Source organism: Delphinapterus leucas, chromosome 9 (assembly GCF_059928025.1).
Source record: "Delphinapterus leucas isolate spDelLeu-1000000601 "Yukka" chromosome 9, BTC_Dleu_Yukka2, whole genome shotgun sequence".
NCBI lineage: Eukaryota > Metazoa > Chordata > Mammalia > Artiodactyla > Monodontidae > Delphinapterus > Delphinapterus leucas.
Window position 1 is genome coordinate 29,000,686 of NC_143137.1, and position 20,533 is coordinate 29,021,218.

At 37.2% G+C, this 20,533-nt stretch overlaps 1 protein-coding gene across 1 annotated transcript in view; it reads right to left on the reverse strand.

Moving 5' to 3' along the window:
* Positions 1-4,365: 4,365 nt before the first annotated feature.
* CPED1 (cadherin like and PC-esterase domain containing 1) overlaps positions 4,366-20,533 on the reverse strand; it is a 307,617-nt gene continuing 291,449 nt past the window's right edge. Inside the window, exon 23 of the mRNA XM_022582431.2 lies at positions 4,366-9,913. Coding sequence (XP_022438139.1) covers positions 9,674-9,913 — 240 coding nt within the window. The 3' untranslated portion in view covers positions 4,366-9,673. The remainder of the gene's footprint in view (positions 9,914-20,533) is intronic.

A 20,533-nucleotide genomic window follows, 5' to 3' on the forward strand; every position in this document is an offset into this window, starting at 1 on the left:
AGAGAATGCTAGAGTTGGTTAGTGCATTTATTTTTTCATGGTAGAAAAATTCATTGAATGTCTTTTCTATGCTAAGCAATTTATTTCTAAACTGAGAATGCAAAGATTAAAATACTAAGTGAAAGAAGCCAGCTGTAGAAGACCACATATTGTATGACTCCATTTATAGGAAATATTCAGGGCAAGTTGATCTATAGGAACAGAAAGCAGACCAGTGGTCGCCTAAGGTTGGGGTGGAAAAGGGGAAGGGTGGAGAGCGACTGCTGTATTTGTTTTAGGGGGACAAAAATGTCCTAAAGTTAGATTATGGTGATGGTTGCAAACGTGTAAATACACTAAAAACCATTGAATTGTACACTTGAAATGAGGGGATTTTATGGTATGTAAACTGTATCTCAATAAAACAGTTAAAAATAAATAGTAAATAAGCACAACCAAACAAACAGAAAACTCAGTTCCTTCCTTGTGGATTTGACATTCCAGTGGGTACAAATTATGAAACAGACAAAGAAAGATAAAGCTTGGGATGGGGGGAAGCAGAGAGCGCTGAGGAAGCACAAAGAAAGGCCACTTTGACCCGTATCTGGGGAATCAGAGGACGATTCCTAGAGGAGATGGCATCTGAGCTGACAGGCAGTAGACAGAAGAAGGAGCATGAGAGAAAAATAGATGCTGAGCTCCGACACTGTGTTAGGAAGTATATGGTAGAAACTTGCATTAAGAGTCAATCCCAGTGGCTAGTGGGAAGCTGCTGCATAGAACAAGGAGATCAGCTCGGTGCTTTGTGACCACCTAGAGGGGTGGGATAGGGAGGGTTCGAGGAAGGGAGACGCAAGAGGGAGGGGATATGGGGATATATGTATTTGTACAGCTGATTGACTTTGTTATAAAGCAGAAACTAACACACCACTGTAAAGCAATTATACTCCAATAAAGATGTTAACAACAACAAAAAAAGAGTCAATACCAGGCCTTGAGGGGCTCAGGTTAGTGGGGGGATGCGGGATGGTGAATAAAAATTGGGGAGTTTAGATAATTATTATATAATGTGGTAGTGCAATGGCAGAGTTGGATATAGGGACTGCGGAAGTAACAAAAAGGGGGACAAATTCCACGGGGGGAGGCAGTTCCCTTTTAACCTAATGAGCTGTACCACTGTGATCTTGCCAAGTGCCTTGCATGCAACGGTGCCCTCGCCACAGCTTACAGGATTCAGTTAAGCCACCCTCTCATTCCTCATCCACTTCAGCGTTGGCCAGCGGGAAAGCCCGGTGAGAGAGATCAGAGCCCCTCCGGAGAGCTGGGAGGGGGAGAGGAGGGCGGAGGCGAGGGGGCGGAGCTCATCACTGCATCCTCGACCATAAAAGAGTAATTGCTCCCAGAAAGCCCTAATGAACCATTTTGATTTTCAACAGGGCACAGAGCTGCCCCGGCCTCTTTCCTTCTCCAAGTTCTCTTTATCATCTTAGTGGAGTCCAGCTTTTCCTAACATCTTCTCAAGCTGATGGTTTCTGGCAGTTGGGTCGCTTGTCACCTCCCAGAGAGAAGCATCTGCCGGACCCCGCCCTCGCACGCCCCTCCAGGCTCTGCCTGGCAGAGACCTCCAGCTACATTCCCCGCGTGTCCAGACGAGCCCCTGGCTGAGGCCTCCAGAGGTGGAGAACCTGTTATTCTAAAGGCTTTCCACAGCGTTATAAATCAAAATTAAGAGGAATGTTTCAAAGAAACTAATACAATGGCTAAAAGATGATTTGGTACCTGTTGACCATCTATTTTATGTTGTGTGTATGTGTATGTACACAAAGAAACACATATTTACACAAGTGGGTGTATGTGTATTTTTTTTCTCAGTATGAACTTTTGTTTAAAATAATCCAGAATCCATTTCTGAATCCCTTATTTGACACACACCCTCTGCCTAGACACAGACCAGAGAAGGCTTGGTTTTGGCCTCCAAGTTTGTGCTTTCATGTCTGCAGAGGCAGGATAACAAGTCCGTGCTCAGTGGTGAAGGGAAGGCATTTATTTGCACTGTAATTGATAACAGTTTACTGAAGATGCTGCCCAGGGGGGCTGCCATTGGGAGAGAAATCGACTTCCAGCGACTCAGTACTTCAAACGCTTATGATGACCCCAGGAAACAGAAAAACACCACTTAGGCCTATCACCCACTTGAGACTGCCCATCCTTCTGGGAAATAGAAATCTGAGATACAATGTCTGTATCAGCCTCATCTCAGAATCCATAAATAATTCATGGAAGATTTCCATTTATTTATAGGGTAGATGGCCAAGAGAGTTCCGGTGTTTACCAATAACATGGCCCTGGAAACTCCATCCTATTGAAATGATTCCTGTTCTTGGCAGGAATAACTTGTGCTAAGGTTGTATCCACACCCTTGAAAAACATGCCATTGATTTTGCATAACTAATGTGAACATTGAAATGGGGACGTTTTAGAGACAAGTATGAACAGAGACCAGGTTTTCCCCGGGGGGTATGCACATGTGGTGGAAACTGGTGAACCCAAATCTGTATCATTTGATGACTAAACTCATTTTAGGCTACAAAGGCATTGTTTCAATTTCCCCCTCTGTGATTCTTAATTCAGACCAAATTTTATCTTATAAGTAGAAGAAGTAGCTGAAAATAATTTCATGCCCTGCCCATGACATAGGCACCGAGTTTTAACAAAAGGCTCATAAACTCTTTTTATGATACTGTAAAACTGGAGAGCTCATGACTGTTAAAACATAAGCTTCATGTTACATGTAACTAAGGCAAGGAGGACAGAGTAAAAATGTAAGTTTTAAAATATATCTTGTATTACATATTAAATGCATGCGGAAAATACTGCACACATGTTCAGTTTCAAAGGCAAAGCTGAGGACAAGCAGTAGGGTGAATGATCCCATGGGCGAAGAAAAATGAAGTGAGGAATGGATTACTGTTCCAAGTTCTCCAGAGGATATGCTATGTTGGTGGTTAGAGGTCACTTTCTATATTTCCTGATTATAAATAAGAAGGTATCATTAAAGGCACATTCAGCTGCTATTTGGTTAATCTAAGTTATAATTTTGGGTCCAATAAAGTTTGAAAATTATTATTTATTTTTTCCTTAGGAATGAGACCCTCCAAAGTGACTTGTGTATTAAGAAGAGGTCTGAAGAGATGTCCAGGGTCTGTCAAAGGCAGCTGGAGGTGCTCATAGTTTTTATCCATCCCAGAACCCAGTGCGGGAAGAGGCTCTCTCCTCTGCTGTAGCCCCCCTTTCCAACCAGTTCTGATGGTGATGGGCCTAAAGCATTAACACTGGCTTCAGTGTTGGCATCTTGTACCATAATCTCATCTCCATGTTTTTACTGCAAAGGGATGTCAAGAGTCCTGAATCCCAAACCTTCAGCTATTAATGTAAGAAGATCTACAGAAGACCAAACAACCTCATATCAAAGTGGAGATCAGTGGATATATGACTGAACATATGTTACAACATATGCCCATTTTATTTTAACATTCTTAAAATTTTTTTCTAATATACAAATTCATAATTTAATTTTAAAAGCAGACAAATTATAGACCAAATAAAAAAATTAAATTATGGATTGTAAAGAAAATCAAAATGTTGACCTTGATGCCAATACTGAGATTTTAATCTACAGATTTTGAACAGATTTTATTATCTTTTAAATATGGAAGTACAATTGAACAAAATATATAAATAAATCACATACCATCACCATTAAATCGTTTAGCCTAGCACTAAAAGCTGCATCAAATTGATGTATTTCACCAGCCAACCATAAAATAAGAAAAATCACTACAAGTTGAGAATCAGCTGAATACACTTTATACTTATGACACCATATTGTTTCTGAATTCTGGTGTGCCTATAATCAATTGTAATTACTTTGCTTTTAAAAGATATAAATATTTTAATGATTTTTATAAGAATGACTTTTCCATGTAATGGAAATAATAATATGAAGCTACACATAAATTTCTTAAGAAAATAACTTGGTTAGATATATTAAATGTCTTCTCATAACCTAATCTAAAATGCAATTTTCCCCCCAGATATATTACACAAAGAGTTGGAAAAAGACTTTTAAAAACTAAGTGAAAACAGTTCTTTGCAGAGTGCTATGGACTTGGGAAAAGATACCAGTCAGCATAAATCAAATTGAAAATCTAATTTACCTAGATATGACTATCCTGCAGGAATCCTTTTATAGTGTTTTTTTCTAAACGTAGCTGCTTTAATTTTGTTCTTACCATTAGTTGGGTTTAAGTTATTATCTTTATTTACACTGTAGATAGACTTACAAATTGTAAATACTCTTGATAAGTTTTAAGAATTAGTGTTTTGATTGTGTATTGAGTATGTAAAGCATAGTGGTCCGACATTTAGTAGAGCTATAAAACAAATTCTTTATATTTCAACGAACATAGAGAAAACAAATGGAGCATGATTTTAGGAGGGGACTGCACGGTCTGAATCAGTTAGAAAAAAATGAGTTCTACAGCCCCAAACACCAAGTGACTGAACCGTAAAATAAATATGGAAGTTGCTAATAGCAGTTACGGCCCCAGTAAAAACATGATAAAAGGCTCTTTGACAGTAAGAAACCTTGGAAGCTGGGGCAAATACAAAATCTATTTTGTAGGGACTGGCAGTATCCTGCTGTCTTTAGTAGGGGTTTCTGACGACGTCTAGTTCATCTCCTTAAGTTGAAGTGATCTATCAAAATGCCTTGTTTCCGGGCTTCCCTGGCGGCGCAGTGGTTGAGAATCTGCCTGCTAATGCAAGGGACACGGGTTCGAGCCCTGGTCTGGGAAGATCCCACATGCCACGGAGCGGCTGGGCCCGTGAGCCACAACTACTGAGCCTGCGCTCTGGAGCCTGTGCTCCCCAACAAGAGAGGCCGCGATAGTGAGAGGCTCGCGCACCGCGATGAAGAGTGGCCCCTGCTTGCCACAACTAGAGAAAGCCCTCGCACAGAAACGAAAACCCAACACAGCCAAAAATAAATAAATAAACAAACAAAGCCAAGCATTTTGAAGCCCTTTAAAAAAAAAAAAAAGCCTTGGAACAGTCAAAATCATTTGAACTTCAAAAACATATTAAAAAACAAAAACAAAAAACTACAGTAGTATTGGCAGAGCACTTACTCCTTGATCCAGTCAAAATGGTAGAATATGCTGTAGTGCAGTATCGTTTTGTACTTGGATACATGTTTTTGACGTTATCAGCCCATATAAGCTTACTCAAAGTCTTGTTTGTTCATTTTAAATACAATAATCCTAGCCACTGATTTTGATGACATTTTTAACTTTCTTTTTATAAGATGAAAATGCTCAGAGAAAAATTTTAGATACTGATGATTCTCTCAGTATTTGCTCAAATTAAGGAGCCCGTAAGATAATATTTAATAAGATCCTAACCCTGATCACCTCTCTGAGCTCTTAATTTATCACTGTATTAGACACCCGCCACTCCTCTTCACCCCACTCCCACCATGCCAAAGCATTATGGCTTTGAAATGACTCTTATTGGGTTACATAATTTTTGACCAGTTTCTGTATTTCTTCTTGGAATCCTTCAGTGAAATGGAACTAAAAGAAGAAATTTCAGACGCAGAACAGCATTATGTTTTCCCCATAAACATTACCAGAACTATTTCCATCTCAAGAATCAATGCTTTCTCTTTTAAACATCTTTATTGGAGTATAATTGCTTTACAATGTTGTGTTAGTTTCTGCTGTATAACAAAGTGAATCAGCTATATGTATACATATATCCCCATATCCCTTCCCTCTTGCATCTCCCTCCCAGTCCCACCCGCCTAGGTGGTCACAAAGTACCCAGCTGATCTCCCTGTGCTATGGGGCTGCTTCCCACTAGCTATCCATTTTACATTTGGTAGTGTATATATGTCAATGCTACTTTCTCACTTCATCCCAGCTTACCCTTCCCCCTCCCCGTGTCCTCAAGTCCATCCTCTACATCTGCATCTTTATTCCTGTCCTGCCCCTAGATTCATCAGAACCATTATTTTTTTTTAGATTCCATATATGTGTTAGCATACAGTATTTGTTTTTCTCTTTCTGACTTACTTCACTCTGTATGACAGACTCTAGGTCCATCCACCTCACTACAAATAACTCAATTTTATTTCTTTTTATGGCTGAGTAATATTCCATTGTATATATGTGCCACATCTTCTTTATCCATTCATCTGTGGATGGACACGTAAGCTGCTTCCATGTCCTGGCTATTGTAAATAGTGCTGCAATGAAGATTGTGGTACATGACTCTTTTTGAATTATGATTTTCTCAGGGTATATGCCCAGTAGTGGGATTGCTGGATCATATGGTAATTCTATTTTTAGTTTTTTAAGGAACCTCCATACTGTTCTCCATAGTGGCTGTTATCAGTTTACATTCCCACCAACAGTGCAAGAGGGTTCCCTTTTCTCCGAGGGAGGAACACTCCCAAACTCATTCTACGAGGCCACCATCACCCTGATACCAAAACCAGACAAAGATGTCACAAAGAAAGAAAACTACAGGCCAATATCACTGATGAACATAGATGCAAAAATCCTCAACAAAATACTAGCAAACAGAATCCACCAGCACATTAAAAGGATCATACACCATGATCAAGTGGGGTTTATCCCAGGGATGAAAGGATTCTTCAATATATGCAAAATCAATCAACATGATACACCATATTAACAAATTGAAGGATAAAAACCATATGATAATCTCAATAGTTGCAGAAAAAGCTTTCGACGGAATTCAACACCCATTTATGATAAAAACTCTCCAGAAAGTAGGCATAGAGGGAACCTACCTCAACGTAATAAAGGCCGTATATGATAAACCCACAGCCAACATCATTCTCAATGGTGAAAAACTGAAAGCATTTCCTCTAAGATCAGGAAAAAGACAAGGTCGCCCACTCTCACCACTATTGTTCACCATAGTTTTAGAAGTTTTAGCCACAGCAATCAGAGAAGAAAAAGAGATAAAAGGAATCCAAATCAGAAACGAAGAAGTAAAGCTGTCACTGTTTGCAGATGACATGATACTATACATAGAGAATCCTAAAGAATCAGTGATTTTTTTCCAATGCCTTCTGGGAATCGTTCTGTAGCAAAGACTGCAGAACAGAGGGAACTACATAAAGAAGATTAAATGATCCAAGTATAAAGCCGATGGTGAACCTTCTTTTTCATATGTCCCTATGGGATCCTCTTTGCCTACTTGGATGGCTGGCAAATAGTGTACTGTGCCTTTAAATGCAGGCGTGCGCGCGCGCGCACACACACACACACACACACAATGTCAACAGGGATGCCTGGAAATGCTTATGCAGTTATTCTTGACTTTTAATATTATAAATGTTTTCTTTAGTTTAGTTTAGATTGGATACTAATCAATTTTTACCAAAAATAATTCACTTCCTTTAACCTTTACATCGAAAGATATGTGAAAATGCGTACTCTATTTTTTCTCATTCAAATTATGAACTTGTTAAGCACACACACATACACGTGCACAAACACATACACACTTATTTCCCCAAGGTAAATAAAATGCAGTTTATTCAATTAAGGAGTAACTAAAATGATTAGTAGCATTTCAGTGCCTTATAAACAAAACTCATCACTGCACTGTGTTCAAAAGCTTTGGTCATTGTACAGCAGGGAGTTCATTTGATCAAAACTTAGAGAATATCAGGGTTGGAAGGAAGTATATCTTATCTTATTGAACCACACTTTAGTAGTTGAATCCATGGGATGATATCTCTGCCAAGGGATCACTGACTATATGGTGTATACCTCCAGTAAAAAGGAAAAAAATATACTCTCTAAACACAGACTATTACTAGTAAGACATTTATTAATTGTATTATTAAATTGTTTCTAAAATCCATTATTATTGCAATGGTGAAGAGGTAAATGCAAAGCTAACCTCAGTCAGAAGTGTATTACAGTTAGGTTGACAGTAAATTATAAGAAACATCCACTGACTATAAATCTGTTACAGAATATGTAATACTGTATATTAAAACAGGATGGAGATGCTACATGAATTGGCAACCTTTTATATCATTAAAAAACCATTGAAAACCTAAAAATGATGCTTGCATATAGCTGTAGATACTAGAGAATCTTTCATTTTAAAAGTTAATTCTGTACCATTCTTTTAAAAAATTTATCATCGTCATATGCAGGTATGTATTGTTTATATCAAGTGATTTTTGTGCCTAGATATAATTTAAGACCGTTAATATATATTCATATTTACTTTCATATAAAAATATATATAAAAATAGAGTATTTAAAGGAGGTGGATATTCATACTAAGGAACTGATCAATCAAAATAGTTTTATGTTTTTGTATAGTAATGAAATTGAGGTATTCGTACATTTGGTAATTTCAGCTAAATACTGAATTAACCCTCTCAGCCTTTTTTCCCCAAAAGGAAAATAATCCTTTAAGAGCCATTGTAACTGTGAGACGTTATCTCACAACAAAGCGCTTGTACAATAAAAAATTTTACTATCTTAAACTTGAAGTATAGAAGAGAAAGTTCTCAGTACTAGGATTAGATATGTTTTACATGTATGCCACAGTTTTATAAAAAAATAATTCTATGTCTTTTCTAAATCTGGATTAGATACAGTTGCTCAGGAAAATCAAAATACAGTTACTAGTAACAGAGTAGTATTTGTGGACATATACACATGCTTTCTGGAAATAAATGCCTATGCACTTGAGAATGCTTAACCCTTTGCAAAATATTTACATAAAATATAATTGCAATCTTAAATTATATAGAGTTCTAACAGCAAACAAAGGCTTTCTTAAGTAATATCATCAATGAAACATAATAAAGTAACCCATGAAGAACTATATTTTCTCACTTTAAAATTACATATTTAATCAACTTAGACTGCAGTTACCCAACCAAGTTCACAGACAGGCTAGGAGGGAATGTTTATGAAAACTACAAAGAATGTAAAGAAATATATTGGTGTTTTAACTGTAAAATATTACACTTCCTATCGCTTTCATAGAATCTCTTAGAATTCCCTGGAGGAGCATTACTATTCTTTTCCTTTCAGTTATAGGATGTTAAAAATCTAGGAAGAAGCGGTTTTCATAAGCATTGGATTCACAAAGCCTAAAGCCTCATCAAAGCCATGTTTTCTCCTGGTAAAGGGCACAAGCGTAATCCCCACTTGCAGGTGTAATGTAATTCCTTTTTCCCCTTTCCAATACTAAGGTAACGATAAAGATGATAAGGCAATACTCAAGAGCATTATCTTTTTCCCCCATGTTTCAAATGTCTATATTTCTCTTTATTATCACAATGCAATACCCAGGCCACCACAGTGGATCTAGTTTATGATTATACTTCAGGTCACCATTTTCTAGTTCTGTCTTTCATCTTGAAACCAGCTGATTTCCATGTGCACATCCTAACTTTATAAAGCTGTAGAAAAAGAAAGTGTTAGGACTTTTCTAGCTACGTGTGCATTGGTGTGTTTGTGTGTGCCGGTGTGCCTCAGCATGGGTGGTGGAACCAAAATACACATCATGCACAGGATTTGGCTGCTAAACCATCGTCCGGGTGAGTGACTTGAATCCTATTCCAAGTTCAGTCCTTCTGCAGAGTCTGCACAGTTCTTTCACTGGCACACATCCTGCTGAGAAGGATTTCAGAGCAAACCTGATTAACTGGACCTCTGACATGATACGGTGATTGAACATTTGTTACAGAGTCTTGTTGTCGTTGTTGTACTTTGCTTTGATTGCTGAAATATTTTCCCACAACATGATTTCTTGATCGTTTCATTTCAAGAAAGTGATATTCTTTGGATAATTTTGATTTCACTACCTGCAAATAAAGAGAAAAAAAAAATAGTGAGGTAAAATCAAGGACATTTGAGGCCCGCAAAGAGCAGGATAATTAACTCACAAACTTGAAGAAAACATCTCTAGCACATAGATGTTACAGATGTTGCCCAAAGGACATGAATATGATTGACATGACCAAGAACCAATGTAACTTATCTTTCAAAAAGGACCAAGGTTGAAATTAGAATTTCTGCCCCTTTTCTTACCTCAGGGCAGCTGTCTTTAATGCAACTAAGGAGTAGTCTCAGATAGTGTCTCTGCCTCACTGCTGTGTGTGTGTGTGTGTGTGTGTGTGTGTGTGTGTGTTTAGGCCAGATGCTAACATACAGAGGATACTAACATGCCTTTGCTGAGTCACTGATTCAAACATGGTACTCTAAGCCTGTCATGGCATCCTTTTATAGAATGATAGCTACAACTATTTTCAGAGAAAAGAGAAAATAGTTTTGCATTGCACACCCATAAGCTGACGCTGTTACAGTTGTAGTTTCATTTCTCTGGGCACTTAGTAAGTCATGGAATCCGAAGGAGCAGCCTATGCTCTATTAAGCTAATAACTTTATAAATGTTTGTACATATGTATAGTTTTACCTTAAAATTGTTTTGAATAGGCAGTATAAGCATTTATAAAGCATAAAAGAGTATATAATAAAAAGTTTCCTTCCCATCTCTTCTCCTCACTTTCAGTCACTCAACAGCCTCCCCAGAAGCAACATATATTATAGTTTCTTCGGGATTCTCTTCATGGACATTTTACGAATATTAACACACACACATGAAAACAAAGAGGCCATATTTATTGTCTATTTGTACAGTATGTAAAACTTTGCTCTGGTGAAATCCTATAATTGTCAGCTTTAATCACTGGGCTAATATATCTTAGGGAGTTAGCAACAAAAGTCAGAGAAAACGAGGTGGGGACCCAGAGAGACTGGGGGAGGGGAGGGCTGAGAAGTAGGGAAAAGTGAAAATACTGGCAAAAATTTTTTGGGTGTGTTTACAAATTAATAGCAAATCTTTAATTTCATCAAATTAATGCAACTGTAAGACATTTTCAGTCACTATGGACACATTATTTATTACTGATGACTAATGAAAGCAAACTAGCACATATGGATTTTTAAAATTCTTTTGAGGGCTATGTAATGATTTAGGTACATATTTTTTGATCCCATATAAAAGAATGCAATGAAAACAGTTCCAACAATATAGAATATTTGAAAAAAGCAGCATGCGATCTATTTCGAAGGTAGGTATTTTTAGTTATGTTGTAAGTTAGAGGGAACCATTTTAGAAGAGTTGTTTGAATAGAAATTCTATAACAGTCTACCCCGAAAGGTTAAGAGCAGTGATCTTTAGGTGGACGAATTATAGGCAATTTAAAATGTATTCTTTGTAAATTTTTGGTCTTGACTTTTTAATTTTACTGCAATGAATGTGCATTACTTTGTAATCGTAAAAACATTGAAGCTATTCCCATTTTGAAGACAAATATAACAGGAATGCCTTTTAAAGACAATATACCCTGCTAACCCCAAATAAATGAATTGTTTTTTTGTAACTATGGGAGGTTTGGCTTTTCATGATCAGGCCCTCAGATGAAGTAACTCTTAAGACGTTCAGTGAAATCAGCGGGTTGTGGTGAGGAATCCCTATGGATCGTAATTTACAGCTCAGTCTGCAGTTAACCACTGATTAATATTCCAGGTCCCAACGTTGTGAGTTTCTATTATGCACCGCTCCTTCTACATCTGTTTGGTTGTACAATAACTTTAAATATGATAGGCTGGGGAGGTGCACCAATGTTTTCCTGAAGGTTTTGTCCATTTTGGAGGAGGTTTGTATTCACCTATAGCAAGATAAGTGAACATTCTTAAGGAAGTTTACTTAAGGAAACACTGAAGCATAAATATTACAGTCAACCCTGAAAAAATATTATTCCGATGTTCTGAAGCCAAAATAAGGTTAATTTTGTTTATATAATGTTATCTTAAGTTCTGGCTTTTTCAATTGCCTGATGATCTGCATGCTAATTACATGAAAAATATAAAAAGGTTCATCCCAATGCAAAAAGGTCATATTCCTTAAAAATTTTAATGTTTTGTGTGATTTCAGGGTTGCATTTAATGTTGCATTACCAGTGTTGGATAATGCTAGTTTAAATGCTTACAGTAATCTTGAAAGTGACTCATAAAAGGGATATACAAAAAATACCTATTTCCAGTGTATTTGCTGAAGCATGTAGCTTCCACTCGGGAGTAGTGTCAGTATTTTGCCAGATCACAGTGGGAAGGTTGATGATATACTTCTATTTTTAAATCACTAAGATGATCTCTGAGAAAGGAAGATGGAATGATGGTGTCTCCGCCAGCTTCTGAGGACCAGCCTAATGTCTCCTACAGGGAACACTTCTATTATGCTATATGAGATTGACCCCTACACAGCCATGCCAGGGATTGGCCCAACAATACCTAAGTCAGTTGGTTTCCTTTGAAAACTATTTTTCAGGAAATAATCAAAGACAATGAGTTTCCCAATTCCTTTGTTAAGCCAGTATCACCCTGATGAATCCTAAAAGCTGACAAATCTACAGAGAAAGAATGATTTCAATTTTGATTTGTCAAAACACAGACATAAAAAATCCTCCCAAAATGTTATTGTAAATGGAATCTAGGAGCATTTTAAAAATCTAGCAGTATTATGGGCTGTATTACTAGCACATACAATTTATTTCAGGAATGTTAAGCTTCAATATTATGAAATATTTTGTCACAGGAAATTACCAAAGAATTATTTGTAGCTATATGATTGTTTGCCCTGAAAACTCAAAGAAATCTACAGTAAAATAAGGAGATATTTTAAAGTTAATATTAAAAAATTATATAGCTTTCTATATTATATCAATAATAAGAAATATATTAGAGAAAAGATTTCATTACAATATTAAAACAACTTCATCAAGTTCAATGATAATCTATAGGACACAGGTGAAGAATGTGTCAAAAATTTAATGAGACATAAAAGAAAACATGAATAAATGGAAAGACATAACATGTCAAATCGTCCCAAGTTAATTAAAGAGCTATTCCAATTTTAATCACAGCAGGATTTGGGGGTATGTGACAAAGGAATTCTAAAACAGATCTTAAAGAATAAATGTAGGAAAATAGCCAAGACCATTTGGAAAGAAAAAAAAGCAGCGATGAGAGGATACTTTCAATACCAGATATTCATTCATCAACAGGACTTGAGTCTACCATCAACCTACCATGGACTCAATTTGTTGTCTGTATAAGCAAGTATAAGCAGAATTCAATACTGAGATAGAAAAAAACAGAAATTGTCACACTGCAGGTTAAAATGTATTTTATAAACTGCCCGTTCCCTAAAAATTTTCATGGAGAAATAAGGTAGTTCTAAATAGCACCCAATGTCATATAAATCCAGTGACCATAAATGTTGACAGCCTAAGAGGTTTTTTTTTTTTTTTTTTTTGCGGTACGCGGGCCTCCCACTGCCGCGGCCTCTCTGCCGCGGAGCACAGTCTCCGGACGCGCAGGCTCAGCGGCCACGACTCACGGGCCCAGCCGCTCTGCGGCATGAGGGGCCCTCCTGGCCGGGGCACGAACCCGGGCCCCCCGCATCGGCAGGCGGACTCCCAACCACTGCGCCACCAGGGAAGCCTAGCCTAATAGTTTTAATTACACGGGATTAAAATCAAGACTGTGTGTTTAAAATGGAGCTAAGTGCCGAACTGCTAATAGGGTCTCCAATGAAGAAGGGAGTGAAAATTGAGGGGGTGTGTGTAGTGTAAAAACAAAAGTATTTTTGTTTTTATTGTATATACTTATGTAAAAATGTTTAGCATTAGCAAGAATTCATGTAATCCTTTTATAATAGAAAAGCAGTAGAAGAGAGACAAAGTGATGCTGTATCTTTCAAAATTAAAATTTATGATTTTTTTTGCCATATAATATCCATCTTTCAATCTTCAGAGTTCTCTGTGTTAGGAAACACATGGAGTAATTCAGATATAGTCCCTACCCTCAAGGGGACTATATAAAGACACATGTCTAAGACACTTGAAGTAAGAACAAGAATGAAATGACTTCAAAGACATTGTCTGAGACTAGATCCCCAAGGTCAGGCACCATGTTGTTTCCGTATAATGAATAGTTCCTTAGTAAGTACATTAAGGAGACAGTGCTAATTTATGGTGGCCATGATAACTTGTTCACACAGCTATTATTTTTTTGAACTTATTTGTAAAATTTGGTGTCTGATATTGCCGGCAAACTGCTATCTCTGAGTTTCAAAATATTACTGTATTTTACCTACTCTTACTGACTCTAAAGTGGAGGAAGAGGAATTAGCTACATTTTTAAGTCTTGGAAATGTTATGCAAGTGAAGGATGTTTGATACCTGTACAGTAAAGAGCGAACTGTTTCTTTTCTTTGATCTCATGTGTAGAAATGTGCCCATGTGAGTCCTTCCAAAATCAGAGGACCATTTGGGGTTACTAAATTCCAACTACAATGGCAACTGGAATGTGGCTTTGAAAGAGAGGTGTTAGCAATACAAATGTTAGGTTTATCTCTGGGGCATAATAGTAGTAAACAACAAAAATGAGCTATTAGAAAACAATGGTGAAAGATTTAGGTCTTGAACCAGAGACAAAGGACTCTAGATGTTTGTGTACGGTGGTCACCTCAATCAGAGACAAATACTAACATCTTGATGCTTCCAAAAACTTCTCTAAATCTGGGTGCATACGACTCAACAACTGAGAAAGAGACGCATCTATCTAGAGGAAAAAGGAACTACTACATATGGTTAACAACACATACCCATGTGATTGGGGAAATGTTTACATTACTTGAAACATGAGTGTTAGCTGGAGTTTTATTGTTCTTTTTTTGCCACTTTAAAATAATCCAAAGTAACTCCTTGTCTTTAGTTTTGTTGTCATTATTTTCTTTTTGTGACTTTGCTGTGTCAAATTATACTTAAAATTAGGAAGAGAGAGTGAAGGACAATTGGTCTCCATAAAGTGTGATAACCTGTTAGGTCAGCATTGTTCCCTAATCACAAGTATAAGTGTAATAATAAAAATTATTTTTTTCTCACAGCAATGTTCAAATTTAGATTAAGTTACAAATAGGAATAGACTTTTAAGTAAGGATTATAGTGTTTCAAAACAGTAATAGATTTTTATTATAGTATCTATGGAAACTTGGAGAGTAATTTTGGAGCTGGAATCAAGGGCTGCAATGGGGATAAGATATTATAGGTTATGTAGATGATCACATTTTTCTGTGACTCAGTCCAACAAAAAAATCTGTGCTTTGGTGTGTAGAAGTAACTTTTGCTTTCTCTTAGGCTTCTTATATGCTAAGAAGTCTCCCACTTTATGATTGTATATCTTTCCACATCTCTATATAATTAAGGACTTGGGCACACAGACATTTTAGAAGGCATACAAATGCCCCTAATTCAACTTGACCGGTTTGGGTCAATGGCTATTGTAAGACTTCCCAAACAAATGAAAAAGTGTTATAAATTACAGGACAAAAGTACATGGCAACTTTTACTATTAAATTCATGTAACTTCAACACTCAAAATTGATTTCACATAAATAGTCATCAGAATGAATGTGTTACCATGTCAATTAATTGCTGCATCTAAAATAACTATGAATTTCCTTTTTTAAAAATTTAATTTATTTTTATACAGCAGGTTCTTATTAGTTATCTATTTTATACTTATTAGTGTATACATGTCAGTCCCAATCTCCCAATTCATCCCACCCACCCCCCCCGCCCCCGCTGCTTTGCCCCCTTTGTGTCCATACGTTTGTTCTCTACATCTGTGTCTCTATTTCTGCCCTGCAAACCGGTTCATCTGTACCATTTTTCTAGATTCCACATATATGCGTGAATATACAATATTTGCTTTTCTCTTTCTGGCTTACTACACTCTGTATGACAGTCCCTAGATCCATCCACGTCTCTACAAATGACTCAGTTTCATTCCTTTTTATGGCTGAGTAATATTGCCTTGTATATGTGTACCACATCTTCTTTATCCATTCATCTGTCAATGGGCATATAGGTTGCTTCCATGTCCTGGCTATTGTAAATAGTGCTGCAATGAACTTGGGGTGCATGTGTCTTTTTGAATTATGATTTTCTCTGGGTGTATGCCCAGTAGTGGGATTGCTGGATCATATGGTAATTCTATTTTTAGTTTTTTAAGGAACCTCCATACTGTTCTCCATAGTGGCTGTATCTTTTTTTTAAATTAAATTTTATTTTTTTTATACAGCAGGTTCTTATTAGTTATCTATTTTATACATATCAGTGTATACATGTCAATCCCAATCTCCCAATTCATCACACCACCACCTCCCCCCACTCAATTTACATTCCCACCAACAGTGCAAGAGGGTTCCGTTTTCTACACACCCTCTCCAGCATTTGTTGTTTGTAGATTTTCTGATGATGCCCATTCTGACTGGTGTGAGGGGATACCTCATTGTAGTTTTGATTTGCATTTCTCTAATAATTAGTGATGTTGAGAAGGTTTTCATGTACTTCTTGGCCATCTGTATGTCTTCTTTGGAGAAATGTCTATTTAGATCTTCTGCCCATTTTTTGACTGGGTTGTTTGTTTTTTTAATATTGAGCTGCATGAGCTGTTTATATATTTTGGAGATTAATCCTTTGTCCGTTGATTCGTTTGCAAATATTTTCTCCCATTCTGAGTGTTGTCTTTTCGTCTTGTTAATAGTTTCCTTTGCTGTGAAAAAGCTTTTAAGTTTCACTAGGTCCCATTGTTTATTTTTGTTTTTATTTCCATTACTCTAGAAGGTGGGTCAAAAAAGATCTTGCTGTGATTTATGTCAAAGAGTGTTCTTCCTGTGTTTTCCTCAAAGAGTTTTATAGTGTCCGGTCTACTATGAATTTTCAAAAAGCCAATATAAAAAGGGAAAGCTTGGTGAATTGGAAAAGCGTCAGGCAGATTACAAGCAAATACCTTTTCTAAAACTGATCTTGACTTGAATAACACCCAAGGAGCTTCTGATGTGGTTCCAGATCCACAGAACAAAATAGAAAACAATTTTCAGTGGTGTAAGTGTTCCAAAATCTCTAGACCAGATTAGGGGGGAATGCTCTGATTACAAATGTGTTTCACAATCATGGGTAGGGTCTGAGGAATGAGGGTAATGGTTTTTTAAGGTTAGAAAACATGAGCTTGACCAGGCAAAACCTGCTAACACAATCTTTTAAGATGAATGTATACTATTGAAGTACTTTTTATTTGGTATTGTCATTCTGCATTCAATCCAAGATCCAGTCACAAAAGTTATGACCAGCTGCAAAAGTAGTTTAAGAATTCACAGAAATAGAATAAAAATAAAGTGACAAACAATAGCTAGAAGCCAGTCCTTATATTTCATTTCAGGAAATCATGCAATTTTTACAGATAATAAGGAATTCTTTCATCTACCCCCCACCCCCAATATTTAATTATGGCCACATGAAACAAGCTATGTTTTGAGTGAAGGGAGTCCAACTTCTCAATGGGTCAAAGATGCTGAGGATTAGAGGGCAAGACTAAAGTTTTCTTTAGGAATGAGGATTTTTTTTTCATTTTGTTTTTGGTGTTTCCAGATATGCAATGTCTCTGTCTCCCATCCTACCTCCAAATCTTCAACCCTTTTTACCTGACAGCTGAGGCTTTTTCATTCCTGTCCCCAGTCAGAGCTCAGTTCCTGACTTTGGGAACAAATTCTGCTCTGAAGTGGGAATATTCATTAGAGGGAACTACAGATCAGTAGTTTACCTATTTCATGTTAAACTGTTGGTTCTATCTTACACTTCTACGCAGTTCCCCAGAGACTAACTCCCTGTCTTAAACTCAGTTTCCTAAGTGGGTGAGTATTCATGTAACTGGATTCTTGATACTATTTGAATAACCTTTGTTAGTCTAATCGATTTCAAGCTATGTTACTTCCCTGCTCTATTTAGATGGACATGTTGTGTCTTGGAATCTATTTTGATCTTAACTCACAGGTGTTTGTTTCCATCCATCTCTCCTGAACTTAGAATTTATATTTAAGAATATGGCACTAATGGGAGTTCCCTTGTGGCCTAGTGGTTAGGATTCTGAGTTTTTCACTGCCGTGGCACAGGTTCAATCCCTGGTAGGGGAACTGAGATCCTGCAAGTTGCATAGAGTGGACAAAAAAAAAAAAAACCTATATATATATATATATATATATATATATATAATATATATATATATATGGCACTAAAATGTTATTTAGGAAACAGTTTGTGTGGACCAACATTTCTCACTGCTGGAATCACTGTAGGAATTTGCCCAGCACTATCCTGGCCTTTTTAAAAGAGATCTACTAGGCTATTGCATTTCTTGTCAGAAGAGCTCTCCAGCATCCTGTCTGAGGCGGCACATGCCTGACTGACTGCTGGTATGTAGGGGGCTTGGGGAGAAGTTTGGGGGGCTCTACTTTTCAGCAGCCAATTTCGCTTTTGGCTTTCTGATTTTAGCTTCTAGATTAGTTTGCTCTTTGCTTTCCCTGTGTTTCTGAGTCTAGACTCTCTGCTGTTCAACTTTAAAAGAAATCATATGTATGGTTGTAGGTTCTTGACTGCATGGGTTGGGGTAAGGGACTCAGGGTCCACCAGTTTTGCACACAGACTTTGAACCAGTTGTTTTCTGACGTGTGCTGTAGCCCTGCCTTCCTCAGCACGTGGCTCCTTCAGGTCTGAGCCATTCAGACGATCCGTGGGTCAAGGGTGCTCCTCCTATAATTGGTGTTTCTCCTCTCTAAGCACTTTATTTTTTTAGGGAAAATATGAACTTTTATTCTTTAAAGCTAGGAACCAATTTTTAATATATTTTTTAGTTTTTATTGAAATATAGTTGATTTACAGTGTTGTGTTAGTTTCAGGTGTACAGCAAAGTGATTCAGTTGTGCATATATATATCTATCTATTCTTTTTTAGATTCTTTTCCATTATAGGTTATTATAAGATATTGAGTATAGTTCCCTGTGCTATACAGTAGGTCCTTGTTAGGCACTTTACATTGTAATTCCTTTGCAGGCTAAGTCAAACTTCTTAAAATGAATTCTGTCTGTTATGAGTTACTTCTTATTCTGTCTTTTTTTTGGGTGGTGGTGGTGGTGAAGATTTATGTCTTTAAAGTCTTTTTCGTGGAGTTTCAAGTGGAAGAGAAGATATATGCTTGTGGTCAATCTGCCACATTTAATCTGTACTCCAAACGTGATTTTAGACCTTGTTGTCTATGCTAGTTTTCCCAAAGTGTGTTTACTGAGGTGTTAATAGCTGTTATTAAAAAAAGAAAAGTGGTTCTCTGGCCAACATTTTGGGAAAAACTGGGTCAAACTAAGCTAAACCGTTTCTTTGCTGTAAGGGCTTTGGGATCATTTAATATACTAATACTATTTAAGAATCCTTAAAGTGGAGGGGGATACAATATTTCCCAAACCGCAGATCCTGTTTTCACCAGGCTAGAATGCTAAAACCTAAAGTAGGAAAAATGCTAATCAAAGCAGTTCAAAGTCCATCTCAGCTTGGCACTTAAAGGTTGGTAGTGAAACCTCCAGAAATGAGCGTTCATTGCACAGAATATGAGATAAAATAGTGATGTGTCAGCATCTCTTTCTAAGGCATACTGACATTCCATGTTCCAGTACTGCAGAGGTTGGGCTGGACAGCTGCCTCCTGGGGATATAGTACCAGTGCAATGTAGAGTGACTGACACTTTTCTTTGTTCATCCTCCATTATAACTGTCCTTCTTAAGAGATATACCCTGATGTTATTGGGTATCCACCATTCCATAGAGGATGGTCCCTTTGGAAGAGGATTTTGTACCAATCCATCTCAGGAAAGGTTGGGCTCCATTATGGCTAATGAGTTCATTCTCACAGATCTTAAATCTAATTCAAGATTAGATCTTGAATCTATCCTGATAGATAGATTCAAGATCTAATCTTGAATTAGATTCAAGGCACCGATCTTGAATCTAATCGGCCACTAGAAAAGGCTAGAATTCACTTGCAAATGGAATGAACGTGAATTATTTTACACAGAAAGGACTGTTTAGAATTATCTTCCAAAAAATGGGGTGTAGGAATGGTAGGTAGAGAAAGCTTCTGTGACTCTTCTTTAGTTACAGAGTCATTGAAAGATTTCAGGTGACACCATTCCATTTGCAGTGTAGAAACATTACACCTGGTGGGGGCAGGAAAGATGAACTCAAGTAGTTCAAAGTGAAGGTTCCAAGAGGAAGATATTGTAATAGTCTAGGGCAAATGAATGACAGGGAAGAAGACCTTCCATCTCATCTTGTTCATTTACCAGCATCCTACCAACTATTTACCAGTGTCCTTGACCTGGTCCTCTCCCACATTGTCAGCAGCCTTCCTCTACCAGTCCTACCCGCTCCTGTATACTCTACCCCTTAGTATTAACTATTCCCCCTCTGCCCATAAACATGCCAAAGTTGTTCCTCCTATAAACTGCCCCTAGATCACTTTCTCTTCTAA